General features: G+C 44.6%; 1 protein-coding gene across 1 annotated transcript in view; it reads left to right on the forward strand.

Annotated features, from left to right (window-relative positions):
- The first annotated feature begins 1,336 nt into the window (after positions 1-1,336).
- Positions 1,337-20,818, forward strand: part of LOC141069626 (lysosomal protective protein-like) — a 91,113-nt gene continuing 71,631 nt past the window's right edge. Inside the window, exons 1-5 of the mRNA XM_073559348.1 lie at positions 1,337-1,397; positions 1,959-2,122; positions 2,193-2,304; positions 2,395-2,445; positions 9,092-9,178. Of these exons, the coding sequence (XP_073415449.1) occupies positions 1,395-1,397; positions 1,959-2,122; positions 2,193-2,304; positions 2,395-2,445; positions 9,092-9,178 (417 nt within the window). The 5' untranslated portion in view covers positions 1,337-1,394. The remainder of the gene's footprint in view (positions 1,398-1,958; positions 2,123-2,192; positions 2,305-2,394; positions 2,446-9,091; positions 9,179-20,818) is intronic.

Consider the following 20,818-nt stretch of genomic DNA (forward strand, 5'->3'; position numbering starts at 1 on the left):
TTTTCTGCCGCACAGCTTTTATATTTACACAGTGACAAGCAGTGTCAACGGGCAGACAGCGCTGCCCCGTCCCCTCCATGCCAGCACTGGCCCGTCCCCTCCATGCCAGCAGTGGCCCTCCGCTGCTCTCAGGTCGTTCCCATTAACCCCTATTAGGCCTGCAAGGACACGTAGCAGGGCACAGGTGTGACACACACCTTCTGCACGGGTTTGCGCCTCTTCCTGCTGGCATATATGATGTTGGTCGCTGGTTCATGTCGCTGCTCTTCTCCAGCGCTGACTGACAGCGGGGGCTCTGCCTGTGTGTGACTGGTTTCTTCTTTCCTCCTTCCTGCCAGGCCAGCAGCTGGTGCACAGATCCAATCCCGGGTCCAGAGAGTTTCTGGGCTTTATGTCCCAATCAGCACATTGGCAGCGGCGAGCAGCGCAGACAGAGTGAAACTCTGAAGAGGGGCCGTCACTGCTGCCGGAGAATATGGCACAGCTCCGCGCCAACTACTGGTGCTGCTTTTTCCCTCTCTTCCCTGCCTGAACTCTCGGTAGATGCAAGATCCTGGGCAGCTTAAGGACCTGTGATGTCACAACCATGTGACCAGTCACGTGCTTGGGAGGAGGAGTCTGATGCAGGGCTGTGCTGGTGCTGGAGTAGAAGTGTCAGCTTGTGTCACAGAGAAGGGTCTTATATCACATCACTGGAGGAAGTATAGTAGCCATGGGATTACATAGGATCAGAGGGTCCCTGCAGCAGAGCTGTGTGTGCAATGTATATGAGACCAACCTGTGTGTTACAACTGTTGTTGGGTGTCCCTGGCCAGGGGCTCTTTCCCTGCAGCTATGGGGAGTGGGTGGGGCTCTGTGGAGTGGGCGTGGTTTGATACATACACACACATACATACACTCAGCTTTTTATATATATATATATATATATATATATAATTTTAGCCCCATTTATTACTTGGTGCTTTATATGTGGAATGGAGCATACATAAAAAAAGTACAATAATCTTAAACAACACGAGTCACGACTGGTACAGGAGGAGAGAAGCCCCTGCCCGCAAAGGCTCACAATCTATATATGAGGGTTATCATAGTTTATCCGTTGGTTCAACGTGTCTCTGCTGAGATAACATGGATTCCGATCATATGACCTGATATAATCATATTGTATGTAAGAAATCTGCAACGCTTATTCTGTAGACTTACTTTGCTTTATAGGGACTGTAGCCAATTTTCTGATATGTTGATAAGTTTAGAATGATTCCAGTTATAGATATTAAAGTGCTTAGTGGTTTCTCTGCACAACACTGATAAACGTCGGTTGTCAAGTGTGGTTGCCTATAAATACTTATTTCTTAAGTGTCCAAGTCATAGTGTGCTGAGACCAAGACCACAACATGGTGAGGATTATAGACATTTTGCCAGATACCTATGGCAGCTGTTGACTCCAACATGTCAGTGGGGAGAAGGGAACCAATGGATCCAACATGCCTTAATCACCATTCCGCCTGTCACCTGCTGTTATATTTTATATGCAGTCTTATCTGTGGGCCAGAAGATATGGAACAGGGAGAGCTGAGCAGATTAACAGACTTGTGTAAAATGATTTAGTACAACACTTTATATCAATCTGCTCTTCGTCTCCTACCACTTGGAGCTCTAAAACTATATTCAATGCTGGCAGACCTTCGTACACATGAGATTGTCAACTGACTTTTTTTCTTGTGTATGGACCACTCAAGAGTGCCTATAGATATGGGATTGTCTGCTGGTCCAACCAAAATTGATGAGATCTGCCAACAAATATATACTATAGCTATGTGTATCTCTGGCTTACTGGCTAAAAGTTGCTTTGTAAAGTTGACTTTCCAAGTAATGTTTGAGTCTGTATGAAGATGTAGATTGGTCGTAATTTAATTGCCTTTCAGCCATTTTTCTCCTCTTTTTACTGTGTGCTATAGATTTTACCACTATTGCTTTGTGCACTGTTTCTGGCGGTACCTCCAACATATGCAGCTCCTGAGGCCGATCAAATCAACGATCTCCCTGGTCTAACTAACCAAGCCTCATTTCGACAATTTTCTGGCTACTTGAATGCATCAGATGGAAAACACTTCCATTATTGGTGAGTTATTGGTGACTAATACCCATCCAGACCTGTTCTCCGTATGTGATCACCTTTGTTTTCTCTACAGGTTTGTGGAGTGTCAGACTGATTCGCGCTCTTGTCCTTTGGTCTTGTGGCTGAATGGAGGTCCAGGTTGCAGCAGCATCACTGGTTTATTAACTGAGCATGGTCCTTTCCTGGTGTGTCTAGGAGATCATTGTAGATAGTGGATTGGTAATTTTTCTTTCTGAGATTAATGATTTGGCATTTTCTCTTTGCCTTTATGATAGATTAATCCAGATGGCAGCACCCTGAAGAACAACAAATATTCTTGGAATAAGGTGACAATTTCATAATTTTTATGTAATTCAGTTAGACATTAGACATTGAGATTCTGCACTAGCATGTGTAATGTTATTTTATCTTCATTTATTTAGTATAAATCATAATTTCTAAGTGGGCTACTAAAATATCTAAACTGTCCACAGCTGCTTCTTTATCATATAGCTTTGCAGTTGGCTGCATTAGCAAGCAGTAGTTTAGAGGTTACGGTACCATACGAGCAATTTACATTTTCTTTGCAAATAGAGGTTTTGTTTGAAAGAGTATTGTATTTTATATACTGTATATATATATTCTCCTGAGATCTATACTATGCACTCATAATTGACAGTTGACAAACAAGTGGTGGAGTTTTGGTATTTGGCAGGCTGGTATCATAGAATCATAGAATCGTAGAGTTGGAAGGGACCTCCTGGGCCATCTGGTCCAACCCCCTGCTCAAAGCAGGATTCGCTAAATCATCCCAGTCAGATGCCTGTCCAGCCTCTGTTTGAAGACTTCCATTGAAGGAGAACTCACCACTTCTCGTGGCAGCTTGTTCCACTCATTGATCACTCTAACAGTCAAAAAGTTTTTTCTAATATCTAATCTGTGTCTCCTCGCATTCAGTTTCATCCCATTGCTTCTAGTCTTTCCTTGTGCAAATGAGAATAAAGTTGATCCTTCTACAATGTGACAGCCCTTTAGATATTTGTAGACAGCTATTAAGTCTCCTCTCAGTCTTCTCTTTTGCAAACTAAACAATCCCAAATCCTGCAACCTTTCCTCATAAGACAGGGTTTGTAGACCGGTCACCATTCTGGTCACTCTTTTCTGAACTTGCTCCAGTTTGTTGATGTCTTTTTTAAAATGTGGTGCCCAAAACTGGACACAATATTCCAGATGAGGTCTGACCAAAGAGGAGTAGAGGGAAATAATGACTTCACGTGATCTAGACTGTATTCTTCTGTTAATACATCCTAGAATTGCATTTGCCTTTTTTGCTGCTGCATCACATTGTTGACTCATATTCAGTCTGTGATCTATTAGTATACCCAAGTCTTTTTCACATGTGCTGTCACTAAGCCCTATTCCTCCCATTCTGTATATGCTTTTTTCATTTTTATTGCCCAGATGTAGTACTTTGCATTTTTCCCTGTTAAAAACCATTCTGTTAGTTGCTGCCCACTTCTCCAGTTTATTTAAATCTTTTTGAATCCTCTCTCTCTCTTCTCTAGTATTAGCTATCCCTCCTAGCTTTGTGTCATCAGCAAATTTAATCAGTTTACCCTCAATTCCTTCATCTAAATCGTTGATAAAGATGTTGAACAATACAGGGCCCAGGACAGAGCCCTGTAGTACCCCACTTGAGACATTCTTCCAACTGGATGTGCAGCCATTTACGACCACTCTTTGGGTCCGATCACTAAGCCAGTTATGAATCCACCTAACAGTTGCCTTGTCCATTCCATACTTAGTCATTTTTTCAATAAGGATTGTATGAGAGACTTTGTCAAATGCTTTGCTGAAGTCAAGATATACTATATCTACAGCATTTCCTTGATCCACCCAATCAGTGATACCGTCATAGAAGGAAATTAAGTTAGGCCGGTTTCACATTAGCGCTTTTTCAGCGCACGCACGGCCGGGGGTAGCTCCGCCCCCGAGCCGGCTCTCTGCCCGGCGTGCCCGCCCCTTGCTTGGAGCGCCGCCTACTAGCGGACAGTGGCACCTGCGATCGGCGCACCCTATCTTTAGCATAGGGTGCGCAGATCGTGCGCAGGCCGTGCGCTAGTTGCGCTTTGACCTGCGCTGCGCACTTTTGACGGTGCGCCGTGCGCGCCAAAATCCGAAAAGCTTGATTTTGGCGCGCACGGCGCACCGTCAAAAGTGCGCAGCGCAGGTCAAAGCGCAACTAGCGCACGGCCTGCGCACGATCTGCGCACCCTATGCTAAAGATAGGGTGGGCCGATCGCAGGCGCCGCTGTCCGCTAGTAGGCGGCGCTCCAAGCAAGGGGCGGGCACGCCGGGCAGAGAGCCGGCTCGGGGGCGGAGCTACCCCCGGCCGTGCGTGCGCTGAAAAAGCGCTAATGTGAAACAGGCCTTAGTCTGACATGACTTATTAGTTACAAACCCATGCTGACTCTGTTTAATCACTTCATTCTTATCCAGGTATTGACATACATGTTGTTTAATAATTTGTTCAAAGATTTTTCCTGGTATAGAAGTCAGACTCACCGGCCTATAGTTGCCTGGGTCCACCTTCTTTTTTTTTTAAGATAGGAACAACATTTGCTCTTCTCCAGTCTTCTGGCACTTCTCCTGTTCTCCAAGAATTTTCAAAGATTATGGAAAGGGGTTCAAAAATTTCTTCTGCTATCTCCTTCAGTACTCTGGGCTGTAATTCATCTGGACCTGGAGACTGGAATTCATTTAGGTTAGCTAAGTGTTTCCTCACTATCTTTCTGTTTATAGATATCCTGGATTCTTCTATTCCCTTAATAGGACAGTGAAGAACAGTTGATGTTACATTTCCTTTCTGAGAGAAAACAGATGCAAAATAGGAATTTAAAAGTTCAGCCTTCTCAACATCCTGTCTTACCATTTCATCATTTTCATCCTGTAAAAATCCTATAGCATCTTTGACTTTTCTTTTACTTTTGACATATCCCCAAAATCCTTTATTATTGCTTTTGACATCTCTTGCAAGCCTCAATTCATTTTCAGCTTTAGATAATCTAATTTGTGCCCTGCAGGTTCTGCAGACAGCATTATATTCTTCTTTAGATATGCCTCCCTCTTTCCATTTTATAAACATTTTTTTCTTCCTTTTTAGCATGTGCTTAAGTTCTGTGTTCATCCATCCTGGTTTCCTTAAATGCTTCCTATTCTTCCCTCTTTTCGGAATTGTTAACAATTGTGCTTTGAGAATTTCATTTTTCAAGATTTCCCATCCTTCCTGGACATTTTTGTCTTTAAGGATATCCAGCCATTGGATCCCTCCAATTCTCTTTCTGAATCCCTTAAAATCTGCCTTTCTGAAATCTAACCTTGACGTCTGAGTCTTCACAGGCCTTCTGCCTCTAGTTATCCAAAATTCTAAAATAGCATGGTCGCTACCTCCTAGGGTCCCAGCCACTTTTACCTCCTCAACCATTTCCTCCCTGTTTATAAGGATTAGATCCAAGGTTGCAGTTCCCCTTGTTTTCTCCCCTACCTTTTGGAAAATAAAGTTGTCAGCAAGAGTGGATAAGAATTTCCTTGACCTGTTAGTTTTGCCTGAGAGAGATTCCCAACAAATGTCTGGATAGTTGAAATCTCCCATGACAACTATGTCATATTTTTTGGAGAACTTGGCCATTTGATGCATAAAGAGTTCATCCATATCTTCAGCTTGCACAGGCGGCCTGTAGTAAATGCCTACAATGGTGTCCTTTCCATTGTTCTGTCCTTGTATTCTTACCCAAACAGTTTCCACAGAACTCCCAGTCTCTGAAGCTTCAATCTCTGTGCAGATATACGCATTTCTAACATACAATGCGACACCCCCTCCTCGTTTATCACGTCTGTTTCTTGCAAATAAGTTGTATCCTTCTAGTCTTGTATTCCAATCATGTGTATTGTCCCACCAAGTTTCAGTGATTCCAATGACATCATATTTCTTTTCCTGTGTTAGTAGTTCCAATTCTCCTTGTTTGTTGCCCATGCTTTGTGCATTAGTATAGAAACATTTTAGTTTGTGATTGGTTTCTCTTTCTCCAATATTTTTATTAATTAGATACTTTTGTCTTTGTTCTTCCTTTCCACTTCTAATAGCAGAGTTCTCAATAGTATTTGTCAGGTGTCTGGCTTTTTCTGGTCTTTTGCTTCCCTTCCCATGTTGTTCTAGTTTAAAGGTCTCCTTACAAGTGTAGCAAGGCGACTTCCAAATACATGCTTTCCAGTCTTCGTAAGGTGCACCCCATCTCTAGCAAGTAGTCCATCGTATAAGTAATTCACTCTGTGATCCAGAAATCCAAATCGTTGCTGACGGCACCATCGACGTAGCCAGTTGTTCACCTGCAGAATCTTATTCCACCTCCTTGTTCCATGGCCATCCACTGGGAGGATGGAAGAGAAGACCACCTGCGCTCCCAGTTCTTTCACTTTCTTGCCTAAGTCTTCAAAGTCTCTGCAGATGGTTTCCAGGTCGTTTCTTGCGGTGTCATTTGTCCCCACATGTAGTAGCAGGAATGGGTAGAGTCATCTGTAGGTCTGAAGAGTCCTGATATCCTGTCAGACACATCTTTAATTTTTGCACCTGGAAGACAGCACATTTCTCTTGAAGTTATATCCGGTCTGCAGATAGCGGCCTCTGTTCCTCTCAACAGGGAATCCCCCATGACCACCACTCTTCGTTTCTTCTTCACAACATTTTTCTTTCTCCATCCAGGAGGACTCCGAAGGCGTACAAGGTTGCTGTTTGTTGGCAAAGTCTTATCCTGATGTATTTCTTCATCGTTTTCCTGCGTGAGAGCCTGGTACTGGTTTCTGAGCAGTATGGGCACTGACTGCCTCCCGATCCTCCTGCTTCTCTGGGTCACATGTCTCCATTCCTCTGTTTCTTCAGGTGCACTTCGAATTTCTTCTCTTTCTGTAACATGAAGAGATAATTCTGCTCTGTCCAAGAACTCTTCACCTTCCTTAATGATCTTCAACGTAGCTAACCTCTCTTCGAGATTTTGCAACTTTTCCTCCAACAGGGACACAAGCTTGCATTTGTGGCATGTGAAGTTTGGCTTTTCCACTGGTAAGTCTGTGAACATGTAGCAAGAAATGCAGCTCACCAAATGGCTCCTGGCCTCTTCCATCTTGAGATTTCTTAAAAACGATGAAAGATGAGCCAAAATTCGGTTTTCCGATTTCCTCTTTTCAGCTGCAACGGCCAAAATCCAGTGCTCGTTGAGCTCGCGGAGACTCTTCACTTATCCCAGAAGGCACTGGGAATATGCAAATGATCTCCACAAGACTCTTCCCCTGGTTTACTTTGATATATCACTTTCTAGTGCTGTACAGGAAAGCAACCTCATGCATTACCTATGTATGATCTATGCAGTGGCGGACACTGATAGCTTGTTGCAAGAAGTGTGCCTGAACCCCTCTCCTTTGATGGCAACAGATCTACAGATGCTACTCCATCAGTATTCATTTTATATCTAATAAGAGAGGACTTCATGTAATAAAGAAAGGGCGCTACGAATAACAAAAATAACAAGAGAATATGCTATGTAAGGGATGGACATTGCTATGCATAACAAGCAATGATACTATGTAATAATGAGACAGCACTATAAATAACAAGAAAGGACACTATGTAATAAATGATGGCATCATACATAAAAGGGGATGCTATGTAATAAGGTATGCTGCTTTACATAGCGACAGGATGCTATGTAATACAAGACAGTGCTACACAATATAAGAGGGGAAATTATGTAATAAGAGATGGCGCTATACATAACAAGAAAGTACATTGTATACTATGGGAAGCTGTTTTACATAGCAGGAGATTACACTATATACTAAGGGACATTGCTATACATAAGTGAGAACACTATATACTAGTAGACACTGTTATACCTAAGTAAGAACACTATATACTAAGGGAAGGTGCTATACATGATATGACTATATTTACACATCCGTATGAAGTGTCTGTGTGTTATCGGATTTTTTCTCAGACAGCACACATACCCATAATATTCCATTCTGATCCTCAACATTGCATCAAAATTTCCGCCATTCACTATAATTTCACACTGCCCAATAAATATGATTTAGTCACCGTAACTCTCTCTTTCATGTCATTCTGAGTGCCTCTCCTTTGTCCTCTATCCCCCTCCCCAATTAATTTTAAGTCCCAGTATACTGTCCTCTCCTATCCTCAATTCATTTTAAGTCCCTGTGTAACGCTATAGCCAACTCCCCCAGTTGATTATAGGTCACAGTATAGTGTCATCTGCTCTCTCCCAATTCTTTATAAGTTTCTGAATAGCATTAGCTTCCACCCCTTAATTCATTATAAGCCCCCATATAGTGTTATCTCCCACCCTCAATTCATTATAAGTAATTTTATAGTGCCACCTACTAATCCAATTAATTATAAGTCCCAAATTTATAGCATCCTCTGCACCCTCAATTCATTATAAATCTTTGTAATGTCTTCTTTCCCCCTATTCAATATATGTTCCTGTATAGCATCATCTCCCACCACCCAGTTCATTATAATTCTCAATATACCATCCTCCCCATCCCACAATCCATTATAAGTCCCTCTTCTGCCCCCAATTCTTTATAAGTCCCTGTATAGCTTCCTCGTATAGTGTTTTCTCCCTTCAACCCCATTGTGCTCTCACTCACCTACCTCTCCAGACGATCCTCTGCAGCATTTTTACCTTTGTTATGTACGCCCCTGGATTTTGGATAGCTACGGTATATAGTTCTATACTCCTTAAGTGTCTTGGACAGTGTATACTAAATAAGGGTAAAGCATGAATAGCTCATATAGAATTTGACATGGCTAACTGCAAAAACCAAGACCATAGTGCAACAAGGCAGTAGTGCTAACCACTGGGTCACCTTGCTACTAACATTTTGTTCTTCCGTAATTCTTCTTTTATATTTTAGATTGCAAATGTTCTGTATCTGGAATCTCCTGCTGGTGTTGGATTTTCCTATTCTGATGACAAAAATTATGTAATAGGTGACGCACAGGTAAGAGCTTGCATAATTATTATAAGAAAGTGGCATATTGTTTAAATGAAGTTTTTGTTTAAAATTATTTTTTTGTATTTTTAAGATCAATCTTGAAGCCTTAAAGTTTTCAGATTAGCGACACAATAAGCTGATAATTTCTGTCTGTAGCTCATCTGTCAGATTTGCTGAATAGACTGGAGCAGCAGAGGATTGAGGGTTTACTGACAGCTGTATTGCACCGCTGGAGGCTTACAGAAGGCAGAATAATAACTCTATACTTGCCAGAGTCCGCAAACTTCCTGGACACTGGATAGGCCTCTAATAAATCAGTACTCCCTGAATGTTTTCCATGTTTAGCCCATCATAATACATAGCCCAGCCGTCCAGTCACACACTCAAGGATCAGGATCAGGGCACTGAAAAGAGCAAGATCTGCAAGAAGGGAAAGCTTGTGCCTTAACTATAGCGCTAACATATATAATTCAGGGGTCGGAACAGGGCACCGAAAAAGGTATAGTCTGCAAAAGGGGAAAGCTAATGTTTTAAAAATTATTCAGAAACCCACTTCATAAGCACACTACCAGTTCTCTGGGAGGAGAATTTCCAAAAGTTGGGAAGAATGAGAAACACTGTACAAAAATAAGGTTCTGTATGCAACATGCATCTCCTAATTTACAGAAGTTTATATATTGTACGCCATCATTTTTTAGAGACTGAAATATTGTGTGAAAGTTTTATTTTAAAAAATCACTCCTATTTTCCTCTTCCTGCACCCAAAAATGAGTGTCTATCACATTTTGTGCATTTCCTATACATGATGTTCTTACTTCCAGTTGAGTCTCATATTTTCTCTTCTTGAGCCCAAGATTGCACACAGCATTTTATTTTTCTATGCTCTGCTATGAATCTTATGACACAGCATCAAATGACCAGCTAGAACCGATGCCATCGTTACCTGCTGTGGGGACCATCTGATTCCTTACCTCTAAATTCTCCTAAATAAACTAATCTCCTCCTTGACAAAGCGGCGGGGGACGTCGCGACACGCGCGTCGGGGGTTCCACGGCTGGGCTCTCCTCTCCCTTCCCTCCCTGGTAAGTCGCCATATGGGTCTCCCTACAACTTCTGTGGGCACTTCTTTATGGTATACCTTCACTATGCTCTTATAGCAGGCAGCACTGGAATCTTATCTGGCCATTGATTTGTAGAGATTCAGCCTTTGGATGCTGACATGGTACTATGATATGTGATAGGATATGTGCTATATTCCCAATTGTGTTACTCGCCGGGTTTTCCATCTTGGGGAGGTTGAGGGGGTGATCCTTGGGATCTATTGTCCACATTTATTCATGAGCACTTCATTGTTATTTGTGTTGTACTATTGGTATTTAATAAAGAATTTTGATATTTTTTATATTAAAGTGACTGCATGCTCTTTTGCGTCTCCTGGTTTCTATATCAGTTTTTGAGCTTATGCATATGGTGTTGGAGCAGGGTTGTCCCTTGTCTCCATATCACCTTACATTTATGGGACTATTGTTGCCATTGATTATGTGTATAGGGATATCCGTCATTATAATTGTGTGACAGGTGCTCACTACTCATCATCATCATCAATAACTGTGATAGTAGGTTCTGTCCACCTTTGATAGAACTTCAGTGATCAAGGGCGTACACAGTCAATTTTGGACGTCGGGATCCAAAATGGCGTCGGCGAAATCTCGCGAGATTTCACCGACGCCATTTTGGATCCCGACGGCATCCACGCCAGCGACATGTTCCTGCGGCGACACCATCTTGACTATCGCGGGATTTCCCCGATCCAAAATGGCGTCACCGCAAAAACATGTCGCCGGCGTGGAGGACGTCTGGATCCAGGATGGCGCCGGCGGAAGAAGATGTTGGGGATCGTGGATCAGCGGCGATGACGGCGAAATCCCGCGATACTCAAGATGGCGTCGCCGCAAGAACATGTCGCCAGTGAGGACGACGTTGGGATCCAAAATGGCGCCGGCGGAAGAAGATGTCAGGGATCGTGGATCAGCGGCGATGACGGCGAAATCCCGCGATACTCAAGATGGCGTCGCCGCAAGAACATGTCGCCGGCGAGGACGACGTCGGGATCCAGGATGGCGCCGGCGGAAGAAGATGTCGGGGATCGTGGATCAGCGGCGATGATGGCGAAATCCCGCGATACTCAAGATGGCGTCGCCGCAAGAACATGTCGCCGGCAAGGACGACGTCGGGATCCAGGATGGCGCCGGCGGAAGAAGATGTCGGGGATCATGGATCAGCGGCGATGACGGCGAAATCCCGCGATACTCAAGATGGTGTCGCCGCAAGAACATGTCGCCGGCGAGGACGACGTCGGGATCCAAAATGGCGTCGGCAAAAACTCGCGAGATTTCGCCGACGCCATTTTGGATCCCGACGTCGTCCACGCCGGCGACATGTTCTTCCGGCGACGCCATCTTGAGTATCGCAGGATTTCACGATACTCAAGATGGCGTCGCCGCAAGAACATGTCGCCGGCGTGGACAACGTCTGGATCCAGGATGGCGCCGGTGGAAAAAGATGTCGGGGATCGTGGAGCAGCGGCGATGACGGCGTGAGTATGAGAGACGGAGTGAGAGAAGGGGTCGTATGTGGAGTGAAAGAGTGAGTGGAGATGGTGAAAGGTGAGAGGAGTGTGTGTGTTGAGGGTTAACATGGCAAGAGGTGTGATGCTATCGCATCCTCCCGATGCGATAGCATCGGGCCATAATCTAGTAGATACATATGTCTCCCCTCACTGCGCCCCTGAATACAGATATGTATCCCAATATTTATATACAATCAGCCACGCACAATTAAAAATATTAAAAATGATAAATTTGCATAATGTCAATTGTTGAAGTTTTTGTCGTTTTAACGGGTGGAGAAAAACCTGCAACAAAAACGGCTTTAAAAAGCAAGGCAAAACAGCATATTTTATGCAGTGTTTTTCCTGCCAACACATCAGGATCCTGAATGTATGCACACAGTCTTAGTCCCTGTCCTGTGTCCACAAACATTATAAGTCCATGATAGCGTCATTATGAATTATGAGACGAGAGAAGACACTGTCAGGGCCTTATAATAAATTGGCGGTGGGAGATGATGGTTAGTCCCTGGCAGCATCTTCTCCCATCCCACAATTCATTATGAGGCAATAAGGGAGTCGGCATCCTCTCCCACCACCCAATTAATTTTTAAATCCATATAAAACGTCCTCCTTCCCCTCCACTTGTTTATGATAAGTCCATAAAATCCCTGTTTCACCCCTTACTTCCATCCCAACCCTCCACCAACCCCTTCCATTGTCGTTTCCCCAGTGTATTGCCCCCCCACTCTATTGCCTCCCCGGTGTATTGCCTCCAAGTTAATTGCTCCCCACTGTATTTGTTCTGTTCTCACTAATTGAAGCAGACTTCATGTAGCTTAAAAAGGCAGCTAAACCGCTATACCGGGGTCCAATAAGGAGACTGTAGTTGAATCTGTATTTTATTGAACGTGGTAGTATATTGGCGCGGTGAAACTACAAGTAAAATATATAAATACAATCAGTACTGGGTTCATAGGAATACATAATATACATAACATACAGTTAGGTCCATATATATTTGGACAGAGACAACATTTTTCTAATTTTGGTTCTAGACATTACCACAATGAATTTTAAACAAAACAATTCAGATGCAGTTGAAGTTCAGACTTTCAGCTTTCATTTGAGGGTATCCACATTAAAACTGGATGAAGGGTTTAGCAGTTTCAGCTTCTTAACATGTGCCACCCTGTTTTTAAAGGGACCAAAAGTAATTGGACAGATTAAATAATTGTAAATAAAATGTTCATTTCTAGTACTTGGTTGAAAACCCTTTGTTGGCAATGACTGCCTGAAGTCTTGAACTCATGGACATCACCAGACACTGTGTTTCCTCCTTTTTGATGCTCTGCCAGGCCTTGACTCAGAGGCGTATCTAGGCTTTCTGGCACCCGGGGCAAGAATTCGGTTCGGCGCCCCCCCCCCGCCCAAGTACATATGCGACTTGCACACTTAGCCATGTACCGACGAGCTGCTCTTCCTAATGCTCTCAATGTTCAGTAAAAAACTGAGAGAAGCAGGAAGAGAAGCTCGTTGTCAAGTATGAAAATCGCATATGAGTGAAGTGTCCGTGTGATGACTACTGGAACCTGCAGAGCTGAATCCTGACAACGAATGCACTGCACACTTTTAGGATTCTCCCTTGCTGATGTACCGTCATGTCAGCACAAGTATGTGATTTGTATACTTCTGACCACACTCCGACTAGACGTGCCCGGCCTCCCTCTGTTCATTTTCATTGAGTAAGGCCACACAAGTCTAGTCAGCATGTGACCACATGTATGTAAATTACCGGCACGAGAGAATCCTAACAGCGTTCAGTGAGCACTGTGAGAATTCAGAAGTCTGCAGTCACATAGAATGACTGCAGACTCATCACCGACCTGGAGAACCCCTGTAATGCTCCTAACAAATAAAAACATGAGAATTAGTCAGTGTCACAAATAATATTTACATCCAGGTACCTTATAGATGACGTCGTCTCTCTAGTCAGTCTCCTTTTCTTCTTCTTGTCCAGACCCCATGATGAGTTTTCTCATCCACAGCCGTCTCTGCAGACTTCCATCTTCTCCGGTCTTCTGCAGCAAATCTCCACACAATGCTCTTAAAGATAGAAGTGCATTATAATGCTCCTAAATACAAATATCTGCAATACAGTGTATACTGTCTCCTCACACTATTCCCCTCCCTCCTCATACTGTCTCCTCTAACATCCCCTCTGTTCATCATACTGTCTCCTCATATATTTACCCCCTCACTCTCTATACTGTCTGCTCACACATACCCCTGACTCCCCATACTGTGTCTGCACACATCCCATCACCCTCACTCCCCATACTGTGTCCACATACATTCACCCGTTCGCTCCCCATACTGTCTGCACCCATCCCCCATACTGTTTCCTCATACATACTCTTTATTTTGTGTCCTCAAATCTTCCCACACATTAAATCCCCCCATCCCCAATCCCTCACACACATTAAGTACCCCCCATCCCCACTCCAAATCCCTCACACACATTAAATAACCCCCCATCCCCACTCCAAATCCCCCCACACATTAACCCAATCCCCACTCATTAACCCCCACACACATTAACCCCCATCCCCACACATTAACCCCCATCCCCATTCATTAACCCCCCACACATTAACCCAATCCCCACTCCAAATCCCCCCACCCCCACTCCAAATACCCCCACACATTAACCCCAACCCAACTCATTAACCCCCCACACACATTAACCCCCATACCCACTCATTAACCCCCGCACACATTAACCCAATCCCCATTCATTAACCCCCACACACATTAACCCCCATCCCCACTCATTAACGCCCCCACACATTAACCCCCATCCATTAACCCCCGCACACATTAACCCAATCCCCACTCATTAACCCCATCACCACTCCAAATCCCCCCACACATTAAATAACCCCCATCACCACTCCAAATCCCCCCACACATTAACCCAATCCCCACTCATTAACCCCCATCCCCTCTACAAATCCCCCCCATCTCCACTCATTAACTCCCCCTCATCTCCCATCTTCGGTGGTTTCTTCAGCTCCACAGAGGAGCACACTTACCACCAGCGTTTGCTTTCGGCGCCGGGGAGTGACGTCAGCAGCGTGATCACATGACCTGATCAGGCTGCTGACGTCGCTCTGGCCCGGCGGTCAGAGCTGCAATTTCACTGGCGTCTGTATAGACGCCAGTACAATTGTTCCCTGGGAGCCGGCGCGGCCTCCTTCTCTGCGCCGGCTGTCAGCTTGACAGCTGACACAGAGAACCGCCGACTCTCAGGCGGGGGGGCGGCAGAACGCAGCCGCCAGGGAGGACACTGCGGACCGCTGCATTAGGCGGCCCGACTGCGCCCCCTTGCTGGCTGCGCCTGGGGCAACTGCCCCGGCTGCCCCCCCTAGATACGCCCCTGCCTTGACTGCAGTGGTTTTCAGTTGCAGTTTGTTTGTGGGCCTTTCTGTCTGAAGTTTAGTCTTTAATAAGTGAAATGCATGCACAATTGGGTTGAGATCAGGTGACTGACTTGGCCATTCAAGTATATTCCACTTCTTTGCTTTAATAAACTCCTGGGTTGCTTTGGCTTTATGTTTTGGGTCATTGTCCATCTGTAGTATGAAACGACCAATCAGTTTGGCTGCATTTGGCTGGATCTGAGTACACAGTATGGCTCTGAATACCTCAGAATTCATTCGGCTGCTTCTGTCCTGTGTCACATCATCAATAAACACTAGTGACCCAGTGCCACTCGCAGCCATGCATGCCCAAGCCATCACACTGCCTCCGCCGTGTTTTACAGATGATGTGGTATGCTTTGGATCATGAGCTGTACCACGCCTTCGCCATACTTTTCTCTTTCCATCATTCTGGTAGAGGTTGATCTTGGTTTCATCTGTCCAAAGAATTTTCTTCCAGAACTGTGCTGGCTTTTTTTAGATGTTTTTTAGCAAAGTCCAGTCTAGCCTTTATATTCTTGAGGCGTATGAGTGGCTTGCACTGTGCAGTGAACCCTCAGTATTTACTTTCATGCAAACAAAACTGTTCCAGCAACAAACATCCAAATCAGATTGTTGAATAGACGTTAAAACTTCATCTTTATTGCAATGCCTTTAAAAACATACTGTTAAAATTGTAAATCCAGGGGATTACGCGTTTCGGATAAAAATGTTCTTAGTCATTGCCATGTCTGTGATCAGTACAAAAGCAAAGTCTGTGTACTGATCACAGACATGGCTATGACTAAGAACATTTTTGTCCGAAACGCGTAATCCCCTGGATTTACAATTTTAACAGTATGTTTTTAAAGGCATTGCAATAAAGATGAAGTTTTAACGTCTATTCAACAATCTGATTTGGATGTTTGTTGCTGGAACTTTTTTGATTGATTACCCTCACAGCTGCTTTTTCCGAGCACCATCCTGGAGTCCACACCCAAAGCCACAGGAATTCATCTAATGGTGAGCTGAATACCTTTTTTTTTTCTTCTATATTTACTTTCATGCAGTCTTCTCTATGATAGATTTTGACATTGATGCGCCTACCTCCTGGAGAGTGTTGTTCACTTGGTTGGCTGTTGTGAATGGGTTTCTCTTCACCATGGAGAATATTCTGCGATCATCCACCGCTGTTGTCTTCCGTGGGTGCCCAGGTCTTTTTGCATTGATGAGTTCACCAGTGCTTTCTTTCTTTCTCAGGATGTTCCAAACTGTAGAGTTTGCCACTCCTAATGTTGTAGCAATTTCTCGGATGGGTTTTTTCTGTTTTTGCAGCTTAAGGCTACTTTCACACATCAGGTTTTCGGCGTCAGGCGCGTTCCGGCGTCGTGCCGGAGCGCCGGATCCGGCAAATGTTTTGTAAAACCGGATGTGACGGATCCGTTTTTCTGCCGGATCCGTCTTGCGCTTGACAGCCAAAACCGGATCCGTCTCATCCGGTTCATCCGGTTTTCTACGGATTACACCGGATCCGGTTTTTAAAATCGACCCTTGTGGCCTTCCGAACTGGATTGGCTACTGAAAAACTATATATAGCGTGTTCCTACAGCCCTTCTTTGACAGGTTGTAGAGGAGAAAGTGCAGGTTGGAGAGAAGAGCAAGTTACTGGCGAAGATGGATGTTGTGATTGGAAATATTTTGAAGAATTTGGCGGATTTTACAGCAGAGGCGAATCGTTTGAGGGTGATTGTTCTGGAGAAGGAGAGAGCGAGACAGCAGCGCATCAGGCATCGTAGACGACGTTTGTGGATCCACCCCATCACAGCCAAGAGAATGACGCGTGGGATCTATTCTACACTCTGCATGGACCTTAGACGAAACCTGGATACATTTTTTGCATATGTTCGGATGAAAATGGAGAATTTTGATTACTTGGTGGAGCGCATTGCACACCCCATAAGAAAATCGGACACCTATTGCCGCTTCTCTGTTTCACCCGCAGAGCGTCTGATGGTGACTTTAAGGTAAGCCACATTTATTTGATATGCCTCGCATCAGAGCACACTTTCACTGCAATCTTGTTGGTGGTAGTTTGTATCTCCAAGTGTTATAGCTGAGTTTTGGTATGTAATGCTGTGATTTTAAACTAATTGATTGTTTTTTAATTCCCCACAGATTTCTTGCAACTGGAGAATCCCTTTCATCACTGCATTTCCAGTACAGACTCGGGATTTCCACCATATCTGAAATAGTGAAGTACACATGCCGTGCACTGTGGGACTCCTTAGCTGAAGAGTTTTTACCAGAGCCCACAACAGAGAGGTGGATTGAAATTTCAGAAAAGTTTCAACAGATATGTCAGTTTCCGAACTGCTTGGGCGCTGTGGACGGGAAACATATCCGCATTGTAAAGCCAGCCGGATCGGGATCGGAATATTTCAATTACAAGAAATATTTTTCCATTGTCCTCATGGCCATCGCTGACGCGGAATACAAATTTATTGCTGTTGATATTGGGGCCTATGGCCGCTCCAATGACTCTCAAGTTTTCAAACTGTCTGCCATGGGGCGTAAACTGTATGGAAACACCTTCCAGTTTCCATCCCCTAGACCGCTGCCGCAAACATCTGGTCCACCTATGCCATTTGTCTGTGTAGGGGATGAAGCCTTCCAGCTGTCAGAACACCTTTTGAAACCGTACGGTAGCAGAGGATTGTCAAGAACAAAACGCATTTTTAATTACCGCCTCACAAGAGCAAGAAGAATGGTTGAATGTACCTTTGGTATTCTGACAGCCAAATGGCGGGTCCTATTGACTGCGATCAACCTCAAGACAGAAACTGTTGACGAGGTGATCAAAGCTTGCGTGGTACTCCACAATTTTATTATCTGCAAGGAACCCATTTCCATTGAGGACACCTCTGAAGAAACCACCTTGCAAGATTACCAGGACATTACCACTAGAAGTTCTGTGACGGTTTCAGTAATGAGGGACAATTTTGCACTATACTTTATGTCACCTCAAGGCAGAGTACACTGGCAGGATGACAGAGTGTGAAAGATTTGTGCCCTACTTGTGTACGTACCTTCTGTACCAACAGTATATACCTTTGCCAACCAAAGTTGGCTATCTTGTCATGGTCTTAATATTTTTACCTTTAGGCCACAGGTGTGTACCTGGTTGTGTTTTATGCAAAGTATTTCACCTTTTAACAAAAGTTGTGTACATTGATAGGAAATCACCAACAATAAACACAACTTTTTAGGTGAAATACTTTGCTTCAAACACAACCAGGAACACAACTGTGGCAAAAAGCTTAAATTTACCCACAGTTATATACCAGGTTTTGAATACCTTTTGACCTTTGAAATACCCTGTATTTATCCTTTTTTTAAAACATATTTCGCCGCAGAAAGAAATGACAGACAACCATTGTAAAACGATAATTTAACTTTTATTTAAAATATTTTTTTTTTTGTAAAATGTTTTTAAAGTTAAAAAAACTTTTTTAATAAATGTTTGAAACCAGACAAATGGGCATTTTTATTTTAAAAAAAACATTATAACTCGGTGTAGTGTGGGGTGGAAATACTGCTGGTGGGGCTGCGGGACACTTCGACACTGGGAGTGTGGAGAGAGGACTGGGATCGTGGTGGGGAAGGAACAGTTAGAGGTGAAGGTGTGGAAAAAGCTACAGAATGGGTGGACATGTGGGAGGCAGAAGAGGTGGTGGGCGGTGGAGTGGAGGGTTGGGCAGGGACTGTAGGAGCAGATGATGTTGATGGAAAGTTGTATGGGGAAGGAGTTTGGTACAGGGAAGGAGTTTGGTACGGGGAAGGAGTTTGGTACGGGGAAGGAGTTTGGTACGGGGAAGGAGTTTGGTACGGGGAAGGAGTTTGGTACGGGGCAGGTTGCTGGAAGTGGGGAGATATCTGGTACTGGGGAGGTTGCTGGTACTGGGGAGGTTGCTGGTACTGGGGAGGTGGCTGGTATGTAATAGGAGGGGGAGGATGGAAAGTGGCTGGAGGGGGCGCAGGTGGAGGAACTACTGGGGTGGGAGGAGGAGATTGGGAGGTAACGTGCTGGAGAGCACCGTGGCACGAATGCATTACATGCATCTGCTGGGTAGGAGAGAGCGTTTCCATGCGCTCCACAACAGACCTGAAAAAGGTGTGGTTTGGCGAAGATCTTGCTTCTGAATGCATGGTTTGCAGAAGTGTCTTCACCTCCAGAATGCTGGAGTTGATCTGCTGAAAGCCTGCGGAGATTTGCTCTGACAAGACTTTAGACAGTTCTGGAAAGATGCATTCAGATGCAAGAACTCTGGCGCATAAGTCTTTTCCTGACCCCTCTGCCGCTGCCGCCCAGTACCCGCAGGTGTACTAGAGGTGGCAGGGGCAGAAGGGTGGGGTAAAGGGAAAGCGATCTCCTCACCAGCAGCTTCATGTAATGTAGGCGGCCATGATGCTCCTGTGCTGGTGGATGGGACAGATGGGTTGAATGTGTGGGAAGGCTGGGAAGGTGCAGATGTACCGGGGCGGTCGAAGTGTCCCTCGGTGCCGGTCTCCTCAGGGATCGCCTCAGAAGGGTCCAATCATGCAGGCTCCCGAGTGCTGCTCACCGTGCTGTGGAATAAAGAGAAAAAAACCCAATTAAAATAGTGACATGGCATGGCCCTGGCTGAAAAAAAATTGTTACATCTAAACATTTTTTTTTCACATGTGGTGTGTAATATTTACCTTCTGGTGACCATTGTATCCCGGAGGAACGACAGGGCTCGTGCGTACTTGTACTTGCTCCTGCGTCCTCCAGATCCACTTGGGGCCCGCATCTCTTTATTGAACTCCTTCTTGAAACGATCCCTCACAGACCGCCACCGCTTCACAATTCTGTCCCCTGAAACGAGAAACGACAAAGTGGTTAGTATACAACATCAGTGTTTCCCAAACTCCAGTCCTCATGGTCCCCAGGGGTCATGTTTTCAGGATTTCCATAGTAAATAGAAATCCTGAACACATGATCCGTGGGGACCACGAGGACTGGAGTTCGGGAAACATTGGTTTACATCAAGCAACCGGTACTGTATATACTTACGCTCTTTAATCTGGGCCCGAGCATCAAGGTCCTCCCAGCGGCCCACAAGGAGCGAACAGATTTCCTCCCAGAGTCGTCGGGTAACAATCAGGTCAGCATGGCGGCGGTCAGCCATATTCCATAGTGGCTCCCTTTCTCTGACGAGATCGATGAGGTGGTCCACATCAATTCCTCCATCCTCACCGTCTGAGTCGGGAGCACGCTGTGAAGGCTGTTAAAGTAAAAGAGAAAAATAGCAAAATTAGGCACCACACTTTAAGACATGAAATAAAAAGTGTACCAAAATTTAAAACTTAAATATTATACTTACACGCTGGTGACCGCCGCGTTGCTGTCGCCGACGACCCTGGGAGGCACAGCGAGGACCTCTTGGCCGAGCACCAGATTGGGAAGACTAGAGAAGAAAAGAAAAAAAATTATGTGTTTGGATGTTGGCATTTGTTTGCTGTGTGAGGTCTGCGGTACATTGTTTTCTATGTGTT

Source organism: Dendrobates tinctorius, unplaced genomic scaffold (assembly GCF_039654945.1).
Source record: "Dendrobates tinctorius isolate UK_male_01 unplaced genomic scaffold, ASM3965494v1 ptg000270l, whole genome shotgun sequence".
Lineage (NCBI taxonomy): Eukaryota > Metazoa > Chordata > Amphibia > Anura > Dendrobatidae > Dendrobates > Dendrobates tinctorius.